A 23797-nucleotide genomic window follows, 5' to 3' on the forward strand; every position below is an offset into this window, starting at 1 on the left:
CCAGGTATATTTTTATTATCTATTGTGCCATGTATGTCATTAAATGAATCGCTTTCTGCAATCGAAAGTGTCACAGACACTGCTATAAAATCATGCCCTAACCCTGTCTAGATTGAGTCACACGTAAAATGACATGATTTGTGAAAATGTTTCAACTTTTGGGTTGGTTTTTCTTCAAAAATCCTTTTGGTTTGACAATGCATTTCACAAATGATTTCAATCAATCTTTGGGTAACCTTTAGCTTGCAGACAAAGTTTTTGTTCGAAGTTTTCAGTTTACAAGTTTTGAGCTTGCTGTCGAAAGAAATCGTTCAAGAAGCTGCTACAGACGGATCCTGATTGAAATCAAAAGCGGTAAGTCAGAAAAGTATTGTATTTATTTAAATTAAAATTATTTACTAAGCTCAGTGGTGACCAATCCTTTTTTTTAAATCCAAGGGCCGCACCTTACATTAAGATGTATGTCGCGAGCGAGGACATGAGTTCTTACACATGACACGCTGTGAACCATATTTATAAAAAAAAGGTTGCTCACCACTTTTTTTTTGCTATTTTGTTATATTATAACATAATGGTAAAAAAAAGTGGTGCCCAACTTTTTTTTTTTATCCGAGAGCTGCGTTTCATATTAAGGAGTATGCCAGGAGCAATGACATGAGTTGTTACAGGTGACACACTGTGACCACAAGTAACAAAATTTTATACATGTAAATTTTTTCTAAATGACATAGGTTAGGAAAATGCGATTAAAAGGAAAGAAAAGTATGCACCAATAGTTGTTGTTATATTACTTCATGCTTTTTAGCCTACTTTCCCAGTAAAAGTCAGAGAAAGAAGAAAAAAGCATGAAAGAAGGCTTAATGCATCTTGAAAATATCGTGAAAAACAAAAACAAAAAAATAAATAAAAAAAATAAAAAAAATAATAATTAAATAAATATCGAAAAATTAAAAATTGGAAAGTAGGGTATTGAGATGGGAAAAAATGTCTGTCGATCTGTAAGTCTGTCCCCCCCCCCCTGCTTTTGAGTGAATAGTCCGATTCAAACAAATTTTTTTTTTTGTTCGAAAGAGCTCGGTGAGGACACCTCATTCCTATATATTTCCCTTTTTGATTTGAACTATTTTTCGTTCAATGTTGAATAGTTAAAAAAAAAAAAAAAACTTAACATTAGCGCCTATGGGGAATTCAAGGCAATTCCGAACTTATAGGCGAATTTGCTTCAAACAAACTTTGTAGGAAAAAGCTTTTGATGAAAAACATGTATGTAAAATATCTTTTTGATTTGAACAATTTTACGTTCTATTTTGAACAGTTCAAACCCCTTAACATTAGCGCTTACGGGGAAACTGAAAATCAATGTAGATTCCGCACTTGAAGGCGGATTTACTTCAAACAAATTTTTGTTGGAAATAGTTCTTGACGACAAACTCCGGACTCAGACTCGGAGAATTTTGGGGCACCTGACTCCGACTCCTTTGTCCGAAAATTAGTCGAACTCCTACTCCTCGACTTCAACTCTGACTTCGTAACTTTGGCAAAAATTTATACACGGAGGAAAAATGACCGACTCTGACTCTTGGATATTCGACTCCGACTCCTTTATCTCGAAATAAGTTCAACACCGACTCCGCAAACATTGGCAGAGTTGCGTACTCTAAGGGAAATGGCCGATTCCAACTCCGAGTCTTTGAATTAAATACCTTCAACTCAAGAATCTTACCCTTTTATCGCAAAATGAGATTGACTCCGACTCCGCAGTCATGGTGCGATTTTAGCTAATTTTGCGATTTTAGCTAATTTTGAAAATTTCGATCAGATACTAGAAAGTCGATATTGGTATACAGGAAAGTAGGATCGTTTAGTTTTGGACAAACTTCTTGTTTTTTATTGATAAGAAGTTTCTATTTGATTTTCACAAACTAATTTCTGACTATTTGGCTTCAAGTTTGCAATAACCATTCTTAATACCGAATGAAGATATTCTGCTGTTTTGGAATTTTCCAGAACATAGTTTTCGATTTGTGTAGTATAGGATCATAACAACTCGCCATATGGATTGGCTTCGTGGGCCGCAGGTTGGACACCACTGATCTAGCTTATAATTTATATTGTGTTACTGCGTAGTTTGAGATTGACTCCGTCTTGTTAAACAGTTCTGTGATTGAATTATCATGTAGGATAAAACTAATGAAAATAACTGAATAGAATTTATATAGACGATAAAAAGAAAAAAATAATTAAAAAAAATCAAAAAAGAAAGCATTTTGAAATAAAAGCTAAAAGCATAACAACAAATAAAGAAATGCTAAAAATTAAAACAAATATGTAAATGAAAACTAAAGTTTTAGGTAAACAAATAGATATTTCTTCATTTCGCCCTCCCGAACGGATGTTCGATCTATCCCTAGTTGCATCAATTTGGTATGGAATGGTTTTGTATAATGTATTACTTGTACTTAGGTACAACACTGTTTAAAATAAGTGATGATAAAAAAAAGAAAAAAAAAAAAACTTAAAAAAAAAATGCTTGTAAATTAACTTTCACAGGTCTGTTTTTATAGATTTTAATAAAATGCAAGTAATTGTGGGGAAAATCTAGATAAATAATGACATAAACATAAACAATTTGCTTAATTAGTAGAAGCTGTTTATTAGCTTAGAAATTCTACATGAAACAAAAAAAAAAGTAGCTGATTTTCTTTATCTCTTGTAGTAGCATAAAAGCAGTCACTCTTGTCGAGGATATTCCAGAAAGCTCTTACGTTTGCTTTTCATGCAGCTGAAGAAACAAAAGGAAGTTTATTTTCACATTAGTAGCCATAAAATTACCAACAGTGCGAGGTAGAAATTTTAAAGTGACGCTTACAAGAACTTTTATTACGCGTCAGCTTGTTACATACTGCTTGGCTTTAGTTAAGGGTATTAAGATTTTTACATTCATAAAAACGTTGGAAGTACTGTAAGTTATTTGCATTTCTATTCTTCAGTTTGCTTGTGTTTTCATGAATCACCGAAATTCATTTACTCAATAGTTTATATGTTTGTAAGATAATTTTTATGTTTGTAAGATTTTGCACACTCGTTACATTTGGTGTGAGAAAATTCATGAATTATCTGGAGCATTTCTCCTTAGGTTAATGTGTTGCCTTAAGTTCTAATGACCAGTATGTAAATAATAAATGTTCATAGTAGTTATAAACTACCTTCAATGTTCTGGCTTTATTAACTTACGTAGAATTAAACACTATTATTCGAAAAAATAATTAATTAGAGTTTATCCATTAATTCTATTTTGGGAATTTCGTTTGCACTTTTAGTCATGTTGAGCTGAAAAATTCTCCAAATTAGGCCACTGATAGTAAAACATGTCCGTATCGGCTATCCCTTTTTGAAACTCAAAATTTATCTTTTTATAAAGCTCCGTCTCAGGGGATGTCTATAAATGATATCACACTCTCCTCAACAAATTTGACCCCCACCCCACTTTGTCGCAAAGTGTCACTCTTAACCTTACCGCTCCCTTGCCGCATGTCCCTTTCCCTTGCGCCATATTTTTATACAAAAATGCGCGATGTCACATTTCTTGCTACCCCCTCCCTCCTCCTTGTCACAGTTTCACAAACTCCCCTCAAAGAGTGAATCATTTGTGGACGTCTTAGCTGTAAATTAGTACATACTCCGAAATAAGCTCTTTACAACCTCTCTTCTCTCAATAAACTCTTTGATCTAAATAATGGCAAGAATTTAGATTATATTTATAATTCAGATACTTTCTCATTAATTATCTAATTATATTATGAGCAGTGCGCAGTTCAAGTTACTCTTAGCTCGAAGTTAATGGCAAATAAATGACGCGAAGCTAAAAGTGAATGCTGGAAATTACTTAATGATTCTGCTACATTCTCTTCGATTGTATGCAAATTACATTCTGAATGTACTGCTTCCTTTTTCAAAAAAGCAAAGACTAAAGATTATTTTATAGTCTAGTGATTTAGTGTAGGGGCCTACTAGAGTTATGATTTAGAATAATTGATACAAATGCACATAAATTATCCGTTCATTAATAATCTGGAGTATTTGTATTTTTTTGGCTCCGGCTTTGCAGAAACTTGATAGTTCGTAATTTAGTTGTAAGTATAGTGCTTAGTTTGAAAATTAATACTTCTAGAAATCAGCTTATAAATAATACGCGTTGTAAATTGTGAAATTAGTAAACTTAGTTATTATTCAACAATAGTTTGTAAGCACTTAAAAATAATGTATTAATTTTTAGTGGATTTTCAAAACGAAGTACTCATTTTTGACTCTTATGTGGTAACAGATATTGGAAGTAGGGTTTTAGAACGTGAAATCATATTTGTATGACCTTTAAATTGTGTTTACAGCCATTTAGAGCAGTTTTTCAAAGCATGACTTCGCTTTGTTTAAAAGTCAATCTGCCCCACCCGTTACTTCTATAGAACCCGTTTACCAAGGTATACAGGAGCACCAGAGATCTCACGAGGGCCTCCAAAATGGTTAGCTGTGGCTTTTCTAAAATCTCCGAGCAGCTATCATGGCTGCCCGAATTTTAATTAGTACTTTGAGAGAGCTCGATATTACTTTTATCGCTTTCGTGGTAATTTAAACTGGTTTTGAAAGTTTGATATCGTTTTAGCAAATCAAATCATATCACAGTTGCTTAAAATAGATTTTGGAAAAACCTGATATTGTGTGCATGATCATCAGAAGGGAAAACCTTTTTTGGGTAGTGATATCATTCTTTGTCAAATTTTAGTTCTTCATTATGAAATTGTGGAGAGTCTTCTTCTGTATTGTTTTACTGATATCAGCGTTCGCAATAGCCGACTCTCAGCACTATAAAGGCCATGCGAAGGCGTGCAAAACTGTCAACGGGAAGAAGACTTGCACAGAAGACAGTGCTTCGTATGATGCTGATTAGGTAAATAATCTTGAAATCATGCCACTTAATTAATAACCAAAACATGAATAGTGTAACAATTTTTTTTTTTAAAGTTTTGTTTCTTCTTTGACAGTGTTGCCTTTTGTTCAACTCATCAGAAATATTCTCTTGTTCCTTAAATTATTTCCTCATTGAAAACTTTCTAACATAATAATAGTAGAAAAGTCTTTTTTGAATGCAAAGTCTTTGCCCCTGGGGTAACAGAGACACTAATACTTATTAACATAAACGATGTTGGGCTAAAACGTAGCGGCCCTCGGGTAAAAAAAGGTTTTGCACCACTGACTATAGGAGGAAAGTTGTTAAGAAAAAAAAGTTCATAAAGTAAATCTAATCCAGAAAATATACGCCAGTTTCGTAAAAGATAGACGTAATACAATAAGACACGAAGAAATAAGTTAAATTTTAGTAAAAGAGGTACTATCTAGCTGTGTGATCTTTTTTTAATCCTGATTTTTGGAAACTCATTTTGTTCACAAGTTATGTCAGCAAAAAACAAGTCTCCCATAATTTTACATTGCCCCCCCCCCCCCGCTTATAGGCTCAAGTAATTCGTGTTGAGTTTGAATGTTTCCTCTCATTCTTACCATTAAAAAAATATTTTCAAGTGTTAAAACTTGAGAATAGTTTTTAAAAATTAAAATTTGTTTTGGATACTTGGGCCAGGGCTGCGTAGAAGCCCCCGCACCACGGGGCCTGCGGGTACGTAGATCCGAGCCTGGTATTATTGGGGGAAAAAGTAAAGGTACCGTTTCAAAATTCCTATGATTTGGAAGTTTTCAAAATTTCCTTCCCAAAAACCTTGGTTTATCCCGGTTTTTCCCCACCCTTTACATCTCCACCAATCATGCGATATTGCGTGAGAATCAAAAAAGTTTCTCCTCTTCAATCTGGATTGTACATAATAAATGTTATGCGTGCAGAGACTGGCATGGGAGGGGTCAGGGGGGCAATTTATCAATAATAAACGTGTTCAACTAGAGAAAATGTATCCTTGCAATCTGCAACGAAAAATGACAATTTAATTTAGATACTGCAAAATCTTACTTTTAGAAATGAAACGAAAGCATACGTCGTTTCTGTTTTATCGAATCCACCTGTTCAAATAATGCGAGAGTCATAAATGCGTCAGTAACAAACCTGGCGAGAAACAAATCATTTGCAAGGGAAATCAGATGTATTTGATCACCCTTAAAACACTTCTACATAATGCAGAACTTCCTTTCAGAAAGTTATTTTTAACCTATTTCAAAAAAGAAGGTTATGATTTCGTATTGCGGCTTTTTATGTATGTTTTCGTATTTCTCCAAGAATACTGGACCGATTTAAAAAATTCTTTTTTTGTTTGAAAGGGTCTACTTTGATGGTCCCAGGTAAATTTTGTCTGGAACTGATGAGGGGTCTCGGAGAAATCTAAGAAACTTTAAATTTCATACGTTGTGGCTTACGTAGACCAACTTTCGTCAGCTGCGCGCACGTCACAGGTCACGTGGTTTTGGCGTGAATGGTGCATTAGGGTGCGTCTTATAATGCACTTAAAAAATTTTTTTTTGAACTTTTTATGGGGCACCCCTTTAATTGCTTCTTTTTGATGAAAAAATACACACATAAAAGTTTTATAGAATTTGAACAAAATTTAGAGGTTGCTACCAGCGATTAAAATTGTGATTATTGTGAAAAAAAAAGAACAAAAATGCATTCCCAATTTTATATTGCAATATTTGAAATCAGAATGAAATTGGGTTTGTTAGGTTAGAAACACAACCCAAATACTTATTTCCTATACATATAAAAAAAAATAAGTATTTCATGGTTGCTATGTTATAATAATGTCAAACAAAAAAGGATGCAAAAGTTTGATTACGCCATTCATATCATATGTTTACAATTTCAGTCTTTTACATCCACCAATATTGTAATTTTTCTCCCTTAGTTACTAGTATGTGAGATATACAAGCCTTTTTCTGGTTGCTACTCATTATCCAAACTATTTGATAATATCTCTTCTAAAGCTTGATGAAAAGACCCTTATGTAGAAATATTTGAATGTTAGTAATAAAATCTTCTAATTTTTTCCTTTGGTTTAAGTTCTACAACGTCTGTTATACAGTGTTTCATTGGAAGAATTATTCTTTTAGATTTCGTTAAGAAAGCGACAAATTTGGAGTGTGTCTCTTCAGAAATGTAGCCTTCAAAGTAAATTAAAGCAACATCCTCTTCTGACAAGTAGATATCAAATAAAATTACTTGAAACAACAGTTGAAATTTTGGAATTTTCCTTCTTGATAGTGAAATTGCTTGTTAACTACATAAGACAAAATCTAGATAAACTTTAATGCAAATTCTTGTTCTTCAAGATCAGTCGAAGTATATTCAGTTACAACAGAGGCTAAAACAACTACACTTTCACGAAAGTTGATAGATTCTTCATGATTTTCTTTCTTTCAAAGTTTCTTCTTTTTGCGCTAGTTCTGTTGCCCTTTTATAGAGAATTATTGGTTACCAATTTTGCCTTGTCATCCTAGTTTTGTTCAGTCAGAAATAATTTCTCCTCTGGAATTGAAATCTTGTGTAAAATATCACCAGCAAGAGCAATGTCAAGCAAATAATCTAATGATAAACTCTAATAATTTTGTTTTTAATTTCTGAAATAGGACGCTTTTACTTAACTTTCTGAGTTGTTAACTAACAACTCGTGTTTCTTTGAGTTGTTAACTAACAGTTAGTTAAGAGGTTGAGAGTTGATTGTATATATAGTTAATTAACATGATTTAATAAAGTATAAAATAATTAGAAAGTCAATAACAATCTTATTTATCACTAATTAAAATGAATGACAAAAAGGTTACACAAATAAATATTATAATAATTAGTGCAAAAAAAAGTAAGATTTCACACATTTTGCAGCAATGGTAGCAACCTCTAAATATTATTCAATTTTTATTTTTAAGATATGTAAATTTTTTTTCATCCAAAGGAACAAAATGAGAGGATGCCTCATGAAAAAATAACATCTTTAAAAATAAGACGCACCTTAATGGTGCATTTGTTCGACGGATGAATCTTGTTTGAACAAAATTTAACTCTCACGCATCGCGATGTTTGATTTTCACGATGTCGCCTGTTAATTTTAATTATAGTCTTCCTAATGCATTTATTACTCATGTAGCAAATCAGTAAATTAAATGTATTTTGCTTCAAAAATAATTGAATTAATTAATTTAATAATTTTTTTTTAAAAATAAATAACTTCATTTAGTCATTAAAGTTTTTTTTAATATTTCAGTTTTGAAATATACTTAGTGTTCAATTCAAGGGGAATTAAAGACAAAAATCCCCCCCCCCCCGCCTACGATTAAATTTATATTCCTTAATAAATATATCGTAACTAGTAACCGATTTCTGAAGTTTGACAAGTATTCTAGATTTAATATTTCATGATGCCGTCAGTTTAATTTACAGTTACGGCAATACTAATTAACAACTTCGTTGGAATTTTTTTATGTATTTCCCGATTATTAGAAGACGCCTGGACCGATTAGGAAAAGTCTTTTCCTATTTGAAACGGTATACGTACTTCTACCGGTCGTCTAATGGTCTTCAACTCCGGGTATGAGGGATCCTGGAGAAATCGAGGGAACTCTTCAAATTTCTTACTCGTGCTTTGTTGTTTGTGAATTCATAGCGTCTCACTTAGTGAAACGATTTTTATGTTTTTTTTTGTTTAATGGAAAGGAGTAATCTAAATTAGGTCCCAATCTTAGCTTCACCATATTTGTTCTTTAGAAAAACGTTATGGGCAAAAAACAATAAACTTCATTTAATTTCAATATTAAACGATTAAATATAAAATTCATTGCTAAAAAAAGTGCCAGAAAACAAAGGTACTTTCTTTGCTCAGTGTTAAAGAAAGTACCATAAAACATTAATATTAATCAGGGGTGTTCCTTGGCGGGAGGGGGGGTGTTGAGGGGTATTTTTCCTTTTTAGGGGGCTCTTGCTTTGGGGGAGTACTCCCACCTAAATATTTCCCCTGTATTAATCATTAGTAGTCATATCGCAAATTTTGAATAGAGACTCCTCTGAAGCAAACAGGAAATTCATTTAATATCATTGCTCTAGTAGTATTTTGATTTTCATATATACAACATCACAGTAGATACTCTGTTTCTAGTGTGGTATTGATCTATAACGGGGCCTAGTAAAGAGAAATGTGATTTTTTTCACGAGTTACGTGAGAATATTATCGTGAAATATAAAATAGTTAGGAAAATCATTGATATTTAAATGGCTCTAACTAGATTAACTCACGAATAAATCCTGTAGAGGAACAAAGATCAGTTTTTAGTGCCAATCGTATAAAATGTTATGCGCATTAAGATTTTTCTTTTCTTTTTTTAACCGACTTCAAAAAAGACGTCCTCAACTCGTCGGAATCTTTTCATGTATGCCCTCAGTAAACTCAAACACGCATAGACGTATTCGGGATTTTTTTTTTCTCGTTTGAAAAGGTATATACTTCCCAGGTGATCCCATGGTCATCAGGTTATATCTGAAGATGGGATCCTTGAAAAATCAAGAAAATTCTTCAAATTCTATGTTCAAAGTTAAAGCGATTTCTGTTGTTTTTTCAGTGACTCGTGAATTTTTTTCGAAAAGCATACTTTAATAAAGTCTAACTAATGATGAAGACAATTTTCTTTGTAAATAATTGCGAATTTAAATCGGCCTTTCTTCACAGTCTTCGAAAGTCTCCGAGACGCTGTGCTCTATTTCTTTCTCTATTTTGCTCATCTTAGCTGTTTTCAGACTCCTGTGCTCGACGCTTTCTCATTCGAGATGTTCGTAAGGAGTCTACCACATACTCTACCCTCTGTACGTATTTTATATTTACACCACTAAAAAGCAAAAAATAAATTATTTTCAAATAAAAAAAGAATCGACTTCAAAAAAACAAAGGGGAACTAAATAGTAAAAAATAATTGGTCATACATACATAGGATTTAATACCCAAACGTATAAATCAAATTTATTTTACCATTCCAGTGAAAAATCAACTAAACCCCCAATTATAAAATAAACACTGATTTCAATTACCATACGATGAATTATTTTAATACCTAACTAATTATATGCGATCTCTTAATTTTTAATAACCATTTTAAGTCGGGGCCTCCTATAAACTACTACTTAACCTAACTGACAACCCACCAAACGCTGACTTAAACACTAATTTAACGAAACACGAAAATCTTTAAAACTAAACCTACTCAGTTACGTTAGGTAGCTTATAGGAGACGCCGACTTCAAATGGTTATTAAAAATTAAGAGATCGTATAATTATTAGTTAGGTATTAAAATAATTCATTGTATAGTAATTAAAATCAGTGTTTATTTTATAACTGAGTGTTTAGTTGATTTTTGTAATGGAATGGTAAAATAAATTTGATTTATACGTTTGAGTATTCCTACGTAAGTATGACAAATTATTTTTTACTTTTTAGTTCCTCTTTGTTTTTTGAAGTCGGTTCTTTTTTTATTTGAAAATAATTTTAATAATAGAAAATCGCCCTTCAAGATATGACGGGTGAAATTGCTTCTACATTTAACGAAACAATTGCCTGTTTGTTGATATTTTGATAGTTGAAATTTCAATCCTAACTCCTGTGGAATTAACCCTAAACTCCAGTAGATAGCGTTCATTGTTGACCACTTTTTCGTTTCTTCATGCCCCTGAAATGACATAGTCTTACCAGTAAAGCAATTATGTTACCGGATCGAGTTCAGCCTTGTCACAATAAAGCCTTTCCCCATAGACTAATAATAAGAGTAGACCGAGCTTTCCCAGACTTGCTGATGAAAAAATTGGTTCATAGATACATCATGTGACTGGTGGAAGGCTTAGGGAAACCTTTGGCAGCATAGTTGCTAGATGGCAACATTATCTATAGTTGGGCAATCGACATGTGTGTTTTCATTGTAATTTTTTCCCAGGTGCAGAGATTGAACTGTTTTTCTTTTAGTTATGCATTATTTTGGCATTAGTTTTTGATCACAGTTTTCAGTAACTTTTATTTCATTTGGAACTGTATCTTAAATGGAAATTTTAGGTAAAAATCTTACCGTTTGCCGATTCTTTTTGGGCGCTTGCATATTTAATTGCTTAGAGAGTTATTAAAATTGACTAAAGAAAATGCACAAAACAATCTAAACGAAAAACTCACTATATTAACAAAATATTTACAACTTAGAATAACAAATTTACAAATCGGACTCCATAAAAGATCATTCTTCCATGTTCCATTAATTCTATTTATTTTATTTCTATTTATGGGCGTTGATCGTGTGCTACGATCAACGCCCGCTGTTGCTAGGATATCCACCAGTCACATGGTTTGGTTTATGAGCAGCAAAGGGGTTGCCATAGCTCGGTCTACTCTTATTACTAGTCTGTGCCTTTCCCTGCATGTCAAACATTCCCAAAAACATATTATCAAAATATCATGCCGTTGCGCGAGTTTCATTGTTGATGACATCAGGAGCGTTACTCTATCATTGGCTATTTATATGAGGATGCTACTTCGGGGAAGTTAAAAAAAAAGCGATAACATTAATAAAAATTTGACTTAATTTGATCAATCCCAAAGATTGACAACATCTGAATTAATTTTCATCTGTGTGGTGATGCACATAACTTTAATCTACTTTTGTAGCGAGTAACAAATGAAACAGCTGTAGGCTGGACCAGATTAAGACATGGGCACAGGCCGAGGGCACAAACATTTGGGGGACACCAGATCTGTAGCTGAAGTTAAAATTGGAGTAATTTTATGCTGCACTATAATAGCAAGGTGAAAATATTGAATGTAATAGAAAAAGTCTCCTCAAAAACTTTTACGTGAGGGTCGAGGCACGAAAAAAAGTTTATGCCTAATGCCCTTAAAAATCCTAGTCGAACCTAGGTTGTAGGCCAAATGAGGCAGAGATGTTTCATTTAAATGCTACTTATCTTTTTAATGTTACATGGGCCATTATTTTAATCGATTAGCAGGTTTCGATTTTTGATCTTTTTTTTTTCCATTATTGCTACAAAAATTGTAAGATTTAAAGATAAATATTTGCTACTCTTAAGCTGTTGAAAGAACCTTACCACTAGCTTTAATCGATGCCCTTTGCCAGGTTTATACTAGAGGAAGTGGTCTAAAAACGGGCTAGAGAGTGTCTAAATACGGGCTACCTGCTGAGAATGGGGGAAAGGGGTTCAGCGCAGCCATAAAAATGGTACTGAATGGAAGAACAGGACTAGGCAAGATATAGGTGAGCAAATGGTCTTGATTGTTGACCTATATGCTTAGGTGGGAACTGTTTTATTAGAAAAAACTAATTTAGAGCAACTGAAAACTTTTCAAGGCATGTGAAGCTGAATTTCTCCTTCTTAAAGTTGTGCAGTAAAGTTAGTGGTTTCTATCTCACAACAAAGTAGCTGACATGCGCTTCTTGTAAGGCACTTGTTTGTGCAGTAATGGCTACCGACACTATCAACTTGAAGTTCTGAATTGTCTAAAAACGGGCTACCATTGATGGCCCACAAACAGGCTAGCCCGTTCTTTTGGACCAACAATATTAGCCCGTTTTTAGATTGATTCTAGCTAATTATGAATTAGGTGAATGCTTTAATACGTTTTTAGAAGGCATGGATAAGAATGGGGAGGAGGATGATTCTTTTTCTTGCTACCTGTTTTTAGGATGCCCAGAACTAAAGACAAATATAAAACAAAAAGGTTAAGATCTGATCTAGACGACATTTTGTCATTTAGAAATCCTTTAGGTGATTTGCAAACGTAATATTGGAACTTTGAAAACAAGTAGGGTAACGGCACCAGTAACAGTCATGCTTAAGACATCGCTTTCAGGTTAACTCAATTTTCTGAGTCTTTTAATGAACCTAGAATTTTAAAACTATGTTTCTCTCATACAACAACAAATTATCATCTAAAGTTTGGTTGCTTCTGGATCCTCCGAATTAGTTAAATCTATTTTACTTGTTGAATTTCGAAAAAAGCTCCTACCCCCCAGTAACAGAGACCGAAAAATCAGATGGATATCAGACACCGATCTGATGATACACAGAAGGGGAGAGTGTTGTACCTTGGGACACTTTTTATATTTTAGTTTTTAACGTCAATTATTTGAATCAAATTTTAAATCTAATTGTCACATTAAAATACCCCAACATACTTCTATGCAATATATTTTTTCAAAATTCAGACAGTTTGAAAATCAAAAATTGCCAGCCATTTAAAGTAAAAGTTCCAAGTTCTCCCAAGGTACAAAATCCTATTGCACTTTGGGACACATCCTGTTGTATTGTAAGAAAGTCTTCATGATTCAGAAAACAGCCATTTACTTGAACCAATTTTGCACCAGTTAACAAAAGAAAATATTTTTTTTTTCATGATAGTGAACAAAATCATGAATAATTAATAATGAATTATGAATAATGAATGAATGAATTATTATCAAACATTAAATGTGTTTAAAAGACTACATAAATTTAGAGCATAGTTCCATGTTTCAAAACATATCTTAATTATTAAGAACCATGCATATGTTGTACCTTGGACATGTCCTAAGGTACAAAATGTTTGACTGTCCCAAGGTACAATCACCACGTGATTTAAGAAAAGCCAAAATGATGGTCAATCTAGATGTACTATCATTATTTTCTCATATCAAAATATTTAAAGTACTTCTCTTTCATATCAAAATAAAATTCAGTTGATTAAATTTACAAATACAAGGAAAGAAAATGAAATAAAAATGAAGAAAATATTTACTTTGGAGTCATGAAATTTTCTTTCTCTCACAAAATCGCATATTTAACTCATTTGATGCTGATTTTTACTATGGCACCATTTGTAGTGAAGGTTACTATTAGAGATTACAAAAACATGGCTGCTAAAATTATAATCTTAGAAATTAGCAAGTGCCGCAAGGTACAAACGTCCCTAGGTACAACACTCTCCTCTAACAGACAGGATGAGGAAAGGATGAGTAAGAGACCAATTTTCCTTTTTCTCTTCAAAATGTGCAAAATTTCTTTATTTTTAGAACTAAAGTCTTATTAAATCAAAATTGCGGAAAGTTTCATCTGTAAGAAATATTTTTTTTCTCAGAAAGTATTTTTGAATGTAAAATTTTCTGTGAAAGTATTTTGAACTCTTGTATACAAACAAAAATAAAATGGATCACAAGAAATAAATATTACCTCATAATTCTGAGTGGTAAAAATCTCTTCTCCTAGATGGCAGCACCAGAGTCAGACTTTAAAAGTATGGGTATGTGGGGGCAAGTAAAATGGAAAAGATAACCGAGTTTTTTTCAAAATGAACAAATAGGAAATTTGTTTTGAAAACTACAGTACATGAAGAAATAACATCGTATTTTGTGATAAAACTTACGTTGAAACATTCATTTTAAATTTTTGGCAGTAAATTTGAGTCTTCTAAAAAAGTGGAAAATTTTCACTTTTTTACTTATTTTTACATTGAATATTAGGAGGTATCAGGAGGTATCAATTATTATTTAAAATGTTAATAACAAGAACTTTATCATTTTATAGTAACAAAAATAATTTTTGATTTACAACAAAATATTACAATATGAGTATCATTTTTAAAAAATAGTCTGTATTACCAAATGCTTTAATCTTCGCCAGTATTTTTTTTTCTGACTGGAATAGACTATACATATATGGTACTACATAGTTAAAAGAATACCAGATAGGTTGAGCTAAAAGCAGAATAAATATTTAACCATTTCACTTTGCCCCATGTTCCCCTACAGATAAGTGCAGGTTGATAGTTCCTCAGCGTTATTGCCCGTCGATTCAACCAAATGAAGAATTAAAAATTTTGAAATTTTACTGAAGAACGTCAAAACTTAAAAACTTTTTTGCCAGGACCACTAGAGACAAAAAATGACTAGGACAGTGGTCACAGGGTTAGGAGAGATAATGGTGCTTGTGGTGAATATTTCCCGTCATCCCTCTGAGAAATAAAGTTTGTTAAATTAAATGAGTATTCAATGCAGGGGCCACATCTATGGCAGACGGAATTAAGAGTGCTTTGGAGTGCATGCGCATCTACTGTCCCAGAAAATCATTTCCGACCCTGCGTTGACCTGGTTCTGAGTTACAGTAGATGCCATCCCTTCCTGAGGTTCTGAAACGGTTAACTGCAAGACTAGAACATCGTGTAGGTGTCAAAACGTTATCATAAACTTACAATTTTTTTACTTCTCAAAATTAACAAGTAAAAATTTAAAAAATCTGAAACTGATTTTTCTTCTTACCCGAATGGTTTACCTGTCAAACAAAGGGGGAAAAAGGTCACTGAGGTGTCTAGGTCCAGATCCTTGGAAGAAGGGGAACAATGTCCAGCTGATGGGCGAGAGGCGGGCGCATCCCAAGGCGTTTTTGTTTTAAGCCATACTTCAAATCCTAGTATAGTTTTCTATGTGCAAGCAAGTAGACAGATTTTTAACGGACCTACAAACGTATTTTACGCATAAAAAAACCCGAAATTTGCCTATAATTTAGACACTCGTGTTTTTGAGCTACGAATTTTCAATCAAAATTTGGCATCGTGGAAATGGGGGGGGGGGGGATTGAAATTTTTAAATGTTGTATTCCGATATTTTTACATTTTCAACACAAAACGTCTATCATTCAAAATGCTAGAAATCAAAATAGTACTCATCTCTTCTTTCCTTGGCATCTTCCATTTCTTTGTTACACTTTTACGTTTACTTTTCTCGAATATTTTACTCCTTCAAAATGAATTTCACTCCTCTATAAAATGTCAAGGAGTATTTTTACACGCTGAGAAAAATTCTAGCAATATATCTCTGCATGTAAGGGCAGTTCAAGCCTCACCGCCTCAGCAGGTAAATTCCGACTATACGCGCTGTGTAAAGTAATACTGTAACAGTAACGGTAGAACAATGAAATAACAGGATGCTTAAGATCTTAAAAGCAGCTAATGTTTGTATTTTAACTTAATTTCTTGTTCGATTAACATAAGATATTATCTTCAGTTAAGACGAAAAGGACATCAAAATTTTAATTTCAAAACAATGCTGCGGAACGTGTGTTAGAAAAACGAAGTGAATGATTTAATAAATTATCTTGTACTGCTTTTACTGACTTTAACTGCTAAACGAGAGTCAAGTTACTTAAATTTTTGTTGGCATTCAACTTGTCAAATACTTTTTATTTTCCTATCTGTTTGGAAATATCAGCCATTCTCAAAAGTTGTTGACTGAATGAATATTTAGTTTGTATATGGAAACACATACTTGTACTAATATTTATCTATCATCATCATCTACTGTCTGACCATCGATTACACGGAAAGGCTAATATCCGGTTTATAGGCGGAAATGGACGTATCTATTAGTTTATAGGGGTGTTAGTTTGTTACAGCTGTGCACATTTGCCTCTCTATTATTTAGCCTTAGTTTTGTAAAAATGAAAATTTTCTCTCAGCAACATTTTTTTAATCTAAAGTATACTCGATCTATATTCTCACGGCAAAAATTAATTGATTTTTTTTCACAACAAATTTTTGAAATTACCATTTTGCTTTTACGTTCCTGAACGAAATGAAAATATTTTTTTTTCTTTTTATTGTTTCCATGGTAATTTTGTTTTCCCTTATTTTATTTTAGAGAATGCAATGAAAGAATAAGGCACTAGTGACATTATAAAACGCGTGCATCAAAATCCCATCGTTATTTCCCCTTCTTTCCTGCTAGATTCATTCAGATGGAATAGTCTTTACTTGGCAGATTGCCAAATTACATACAATCCGCGGTCAAACAGTATCTGTATGAACTTGCGCTTCATTTCATTCTCCTTTTTTATTTTACAGATGAAACCCTGCAACTCTTGAAAATGGACGATTTGAATTGATATGGTCTTTGGAAGAAATTTCTATTCATAAAATGTCAACATGTGTATCAAGCTGAGAACCATTGTAATAGTCAATAAAGTTATCTAGTATTTTGGCATATTTTAAAATTTGCCTTGAAGGACACATTTGTGAGTAATGGAAATGTTTAAGAATTTAAACGTGAAAATAGAGTTAAAAAAATGATGTGGTTTTTGTAACGGTTGCTTCTGGTTGGAAAATCTGAAACCTCTTATTCATATTGAAAAAAGGGTTGTTCATAATCCCGTAACTTTGTATTTACACAACGAGTATTCCGCCGACTATTTTCGTCAAAACCAAAACTTCGCTAAGAGCGCGATCGACTGTCAACCATTGAGTCCAGTCGCCGGAGAACGTTCGGATGAAGATTTTTGGCGAGATTATTCTGATCTTAATTTCCATTTGGTGATAGTTGGGTTTTGACGAAAATGGTCGACAAAATGATGCTTAAGAACCTGATGATGTAGTTTTTTTTTCGTATACTTGTTATGTTGGATTCTTTGTCTAGAGGTGTCGATACTTTTGTAAATCACTAACGTGTCAAAACGGCGAGAAGAACTATTGATCAACAATATTTAGCAAAAAATGAAAAAAAACAAAATACATAGTTCTCTCGTCTGTGCCAAAAGTCCTAAGCAGCCCTTGTTTTGCGAACGACTTTTGCAGTTCGCCAAACCTTTTACAGTCTGACTCTGTTAAGATGACTTCTGAAAGACAATTGGTTAAACCAGGGGTCTCAACCTTTTTTGCTTTAGGGCCGCATTGTTAATTTTTGAAGGCAACTAGATCCAACTAAGAGTCTACATAAAACATTTCAACTTTCTACGGCAATTCGTTTTTGACTTATGCTAGATACAGGCGCACATACGTCATACAGACGTCTTGAGGACATCAGAATAGATATTTCGGGCGTCCATACGTTCTTATGTACATATGCACGTGCGATCGGGCAGAAGAAACAACTCAACATTCATTTGGGGGTGAGCAAAATGGATATTTAGGCCGATGTCTGAGTGAAACGTTTTTCGTGAATGCAATACTTCCTTTATACCATGTCAAAGAAAGTAAAAAGTAAATTATGAACTGTATTTGAAGCACTTAAAATAAATATAAATTAAGTAATTCATTTTTGTAAGGGTATGTATGCCGGTTAATAAAATCAGCCGCTTTATAAAATCAAATGTACTCGGAACGAATGTGATTTTGCTAAGCGGCGGGCATTGCACCTCACGAAAATTTGCTCAGATTATATTCTTACATTAGAACACATGGTATTAAAACACCAAAAAAAAAAAAGAAGCAATTGAGGGCCTAAGTGAGGTTACAACATCAATAGAAAACTACCACTGTCTGCTCATGGCAAGTTTTTGAATATTACGTTGTAACTTCTGGAAAAGGATCCCTCTAGTCATTTTTAATGTCTATCCTTTGCTCGATATAAACAGATTGGGAGGAATATGTGAATAAAAACTTCAAAAATGGCGATAATGTCGAAAGTATTTACATGAGTACAAAATTGAGTAAATTATAGTCAGTTGTATTTTTTTACTTCCATTTCTGGAATGTACTATACGTCTCCGTGGACGTGCCTTCCAGGTTAAGAACCCCTGGGCTAGTTCATACAAAATACTGATAAGATTTTAAAACTGAAACAAGATTTTAAATAGTGCACGTTTACATATTTTGCTCCTTAGGTTTTAATAATAAAAACATAAATTTGTCTTTTAAATAGTATGCTTAAGCAAAAATAAATGCAATCGACTCTTTATAAACGGATGAAAAAAGTACATTTCGAACTGCAAAAAAGAAAATCAAATAGATGCTCACATATTAATTTTACTTCATATCATTGGCGTAGGCTTCTCTGGAAAAGAAAAAGAGTAAAATATGATATAAGAGATGGGGGAAAGGAGTGTTGAAGCTGCTGCTCTCACATTTTTTTCTATTTTCCATATTTCATTCAAATATAAAATGCCTAAAAAATAGCCATGATTTAAGGGAAAAAATGAAACACAAACAAGTGAAAGTTTTATACAGCATATCTTTCCATTGTTTCCATGAAAAAAACAGTTCACTTACTTTTATGTTACAAAAATATATACTCAAGTGAAAATTTGAGCGGAAGCCATTTTCTCCAAAAAGAAAAAAAAAATGTTTGAACATATTAGGTACTCTTGTAAATCTCACTTAGTTTGAAGTCTTTTTTTTTTTCAGTTTTCTGAAGAATGTTTCTCAGTTGAAGTCGAGTCGAAAAAATTAGATCTCTATAAATTGCTTCTTCACTCGATTGATCTGTTGCTTAACGGCATTTACTCGAAATTGGTTTTTAGATTATCGGGGCAATCTGGTTGTGCAAACGGATGGTTGGTTTTGAATGCTTTTAACTGAAGCAAACGATTATTAATTTCACTGATAAGCGGAAATTGTTTCATGTCAACATCAAATCTGCTACCATTGAACACTTGTGGCACTAAACACACGTCCGCCAAAGTTACTTCATCACCAAAGCAATACAATCCGTGAGTTTTTTGCAGCGACCGCTCCAAAGATTCGAAACCAAATTCCACCCAATGTTTTGCCCAAGAAGTGACATTCGATTCCAAATATTTTAAAACTCGCATATTCTGAAGAGGCTGGATACCGGCAACTATGGAATCAACAATGGCGCGAACTGCAGCACGTGACGCTGGATCTTTCGGCAGTAGAGGATGAGCCGGCTCGACTTCTTCAAGATACTCTAGTATGGCAACAGAATGGCCCAAAACATGGCCGGAATGAACGAAAGCAGGAACTTCAGCCTGTGGATTTATTTCTCGGAATTCTGGAGATAGGTGTTCACCAGTCAACAGATTTACCGCCTTGAGCTCATAATCAATTCCTTTTAGAGCTAATGCGATTCTCACACGCCATGAACAGGAGCTACGGAAATAAGAATATAATATCGGCTTTGCTAGCGCCATTTTCGTCCGAATAGATGGAGTTCACTGGAAAGAATGCCGATTCAGAGTTTTCGACCGCGAAATTTAGGTCAAGGACTGTGAGCTCAAGTCAGAACTTATCACTCGAACTTCAAGCAGCATACTGTTGCTACGCGATGGGTGACAGGAGTTGTTATCTTTATTTATGTTAAGGAGAGAGATAATGGTTGGAGTGATGAATATTTAAAAATAAAAACAAATGTACTAGAACATTGGGGTTATTTTATGCAGCAGATTTGAATTAATATGTTGAAGTTGAAAGAAGCCTCCAATGATTTTCTTTTTGCTAAGCTTGTATTTATTTTTGTACACAGTCAAGACCGCCAAGTGGCGAATCATTCACATTGTAAGTTTGGTTGCCCCTCCCCCCCCCCCCATTAAACTTTTAAAACTTATACTACTCCGATTTCACGCCAGACCTCCAGTTTTCAACAAGGCTGACATTTCATCTCGTCGGCTTTGTGCATCGAAAATTGAAAACAATAATAGCAGTTTTATTTTCCTCTGATAATCTTCTTCGAAATGACAAAATGATAGCCATCTTTTGTTTGGTTGGAATGAGTTTTTGTGAAATCGGATAAATTTAAAGAAATATCAAATCTTCATTTCGTTTTTAGAGTCATTTCAGTTCTTGAAAGTAACAACTATCGACTGCAGTTTATGAAGAATTTTTTGCTATTAATTTTTGTCAATGCAATTAGAGAATTAGGAGAGCAGCATGGCTGTAAGCAAATAAAGGATTTTCAGATTAAAGCCTGAAATGGTGAGGCTCCAAGGGATCAAGTTAACCTATAGACGTAGTATAAACTGGATACAATACAAAAAAACGCTTTCATGGACCACCAAAACCTTCTAGAAGACGAGCAAGCGTTGGAGAAACGCATGCGCGTAAGAAACTTCGACTGTACATGAAATACACCGTCTCCAGCTCAGTCACTTTCCTATGCCGGGCTGATGAGTGCTAATATGCACGAAACTGCAGTCCTCGGCTGAAATGACTGAGCGGGCGGTGTATTTCATGTATTTCTGCTTTAGCCCTGGCTAATGGGCGGTAATTTACTGAACTTCGGCTGTACCTGATAGGATCCAAGCAGCGTTGCATCATCGAGGCTATACTTTTGCCCGTTTACTTCAAGTTTCGCTCGTTCAATGGCGGCCAGTGGCTGTCTCTACGGAGTTGTGCATAGAGTAATATTGCATCCATGGTTTAATCTGTTTTGCCTACGCTACTCCTTTATAGCTCAACGTCTCAACCAGATTTCACATCGTTAACCAATAATATGGGTTTCATGCACTTGGATTGAATAAGTTTGGTGCATAGACTTTTCATCATACCGGTGCCACCAGGGGTCGAAATCGGTGGTTCATAAATCCAAGTCTTGTGCATTCGACACCTTATAATTACCAGACTGTTTAATAGCCCACGAATTTTTTTTTTCGAACACTTTTTCTTATGTGAATAAGGGAAAAGAGTAAGTAAAACCGCATTTGGATCATTCCACCTTCACATGCGGAGAAATTTGACTCTAGAACTTTGCCAACATTTTATTATAGGTTTTAAAATTTTAACTAAACAGGAGTAAACATTTTCCAATCTTTACACTTTACACAAAGATACTTCTGACACGGTTACTTTTTTAAAATTAAACTAGGGGACTCTGTCCCCGCTCGCTATCGCTCACCAACCCCCGAAAATTGCTTCGCAATCTTATTTGATTCGCAAAGATTTAAATCGTCGGTTAGAAAGAAACTGATTAAAAACGCATTATGAGCTCCCTTTGGATCAAAAAGCAACCCCTTCCCCGGATTTCAAAATAACTTGTACCAACTTGAAGAGCCGTAAGGGCTAAGGGGCTCCTGGGCATTGCAAAACTGCAGTTTTGTATATTCATAGTGTCAGTAATATATTATGCTCTCTAGCTCGGGGCTTGAATTGAGTTGAGCCTAAGATTTTCCGTGAAAATTGAAACCCTTAAAGTTTGTGATTAAAGGAAGGAAGAAACATGCGAATCGAAAAGACGTAACTATGGCAAAGTCAAATAAAACATCAGTAGTTTTAATGGAGATGGGGATTATTCGAATTTGATTTTTAACGGCTTGTAACCTTTTTCCTTTGGAGATAGAAGCTCAGTTTTTCGACCATTGCTCGAGTTAGATCTGGAGTAAAAAAAAGCCACTCTTTTCAGTGGTATCAAAAAGAAATCTGTAGGACAATTCCCTCGCTTTTTACTGATAGATTTCATGAAGAAAGTAGTACCTAAATTTTAGCTAAGTCTAAAAAAGTTCGAGCTAAAAATGTGAATAACTCTCGCCGTATTGAAGTTAGAGCATTGAAACAAATTGCGTAGAACGCGAAAAATTCTACCCTTTCTTACTATATATAATATTAATATGTGCAAGTAATTTTTCACCCCTTTAATAGGCAATAATAGGCAATTTACGCGAAATTTGAGCTTAAAAAAATTACAAAGAAAAAAAAAAACTGATTCGAATTTTAAAAAATAAAACCCCAGGTGCACATCCCCGGGGCAAGAAGTAATTTTGTACAAAATTTCAAGGTTGTAGGTGCTATGGGGTTTTCTGGACGCACGTCCGCCACAGACTTCCTTCCAGAATTTCTTTGAAACCTTACTTTTATTTACTATAAAGAGATGATTTTGAAACTTAAAATTTACTTTATTTGCATACGTCATATGCGGAGCATCCAAAGTCAGTCTCTTGTACTTTGCTGCATGAATTAGTTAATATTTTTGCTCTTTTAATTGGTATACAAGTAGCAATGACGAAACAAATTGTAGGTTTCCGAAGATGAGGTTGCAATGTAAAGGAAAAGATATCCCATTTGTTCAGAAATAATAATTGAAACCGTTGAAAAAAATTTCGTCTACGGTCATTCCACGAAAAAGCAGTTTTTCTTTCTCCTTAGAAGTGTTATTTATATTTGAGGCAGTGAGAAGCAAAGGGATGTAAGTGAACTCTTTCAAGTTTTGAGTAAAAAGTGTTAAATGATAAGATCCTAGGTAGGCTTTCATTGAAAAGTTTTTCTAAATCATGCTGTATAACAGCACTTATCAGGGCTACTAGTATTATCTCTTGCCCCAAGACAGAAGAGAGGTTTACCTGCCATTTGCACTGGCTATTTCCAAATTTTTAATTTTGCCTCTTACATCCCTTTGCTTCTAAATACCTCATTTGCAAATTTCGCGGACGAAGGTTGGAACCTACCCCTTTCTTCATTACAAGTTGTAAGAGGCATTTTACATACAAAATTTTCACCGACTAATTAAAAAAATTGAAGTAAAGATATGGTGCTTATTTTTTTCACTTATTATTATTTTTTAAATAATGAACTTGACCCCATATAATTAAATTACAACAAAGAGGGAAAATACTAATGGAAGCAAACAGAGTTATAATTTGCGTATAAGTCTCTTTAAAATACCAAACATGATTATTTTAAGCATCGTGGTAATGCTTATATCGTCAACAGGTGCCTAATAGTATTTTGAAAAATATTTTCAAATCCGTGAAAACTACCTGCTGCATATTCCATTCGCCTTTCTAATCTAAGGGGATAATTAACAACAATAAATAAATACAGCAGCTATTAAAGGGCGTCCCAAAATTAACACAAGATCTCAATTTGCCACCCTTTTTGTCGTAAATTGTTGGCAGCCATGAAAAAAGAACAATTTGACAGCCGAGTGTTTAGGGTTAGTAAAAATGGAATTTGATGCTATCACACAACCAGTGAAACGATTCAATCACTGCATGAGGCATTTCCTGGTAGTGTACTCTCTCGTGTTGGTGATCAGAATTGGCCCGCTAGCTCGTGTGATTTAACATCATTAGATTTGTTC

At 33.8% G+C, this 23797-nt stretch overlaps 2 protein-coding genes across 3 annotated transcripts in view; one reads left to right on the forward strand and one right to left on the reverse strand.

The window, feature by feature from the left end:
- Nucleotides 1-23797, forward strand: part of LOC129234024 (keratin, type II cytoskeletal 2 epidermal-like) — a 47969-nt gene that overhangs the window by 5253 nt on the left and 18919 nt on the right. The gene's annotated exons all lie outside the window — the stretch shown is intronic.
- Nucleotides 18682-20143, reverse strand: LOC129234015 (maleylacetoacetate isomerase-like). The gene has a single exon (XM_054867921.1). The coding sequence runs from the start codon at nt 19917-19919 to the stop codon at nt 19269-19271; it is 651 nt and encodes a 216-aa protein (XP_054723896.1). The 5' UTR covers nt 19920-20143; the 3' UTR covers nt 18682-19268.

The sequence above is a fragment of the Uloborus diversus genome, chromosome 1, assembly GCF_026930045.1.
Source record: "Uloborus diversus isolate 005 chromosome 1, Udiv.v.3.1, whole genome shotgun sequence".
Lineage (NCBI taxonomy): Eukaryota > Metazoa > Arthropoda > Arachnida > Araneae > Uloboridae > Uloborus > Uloborus diversus.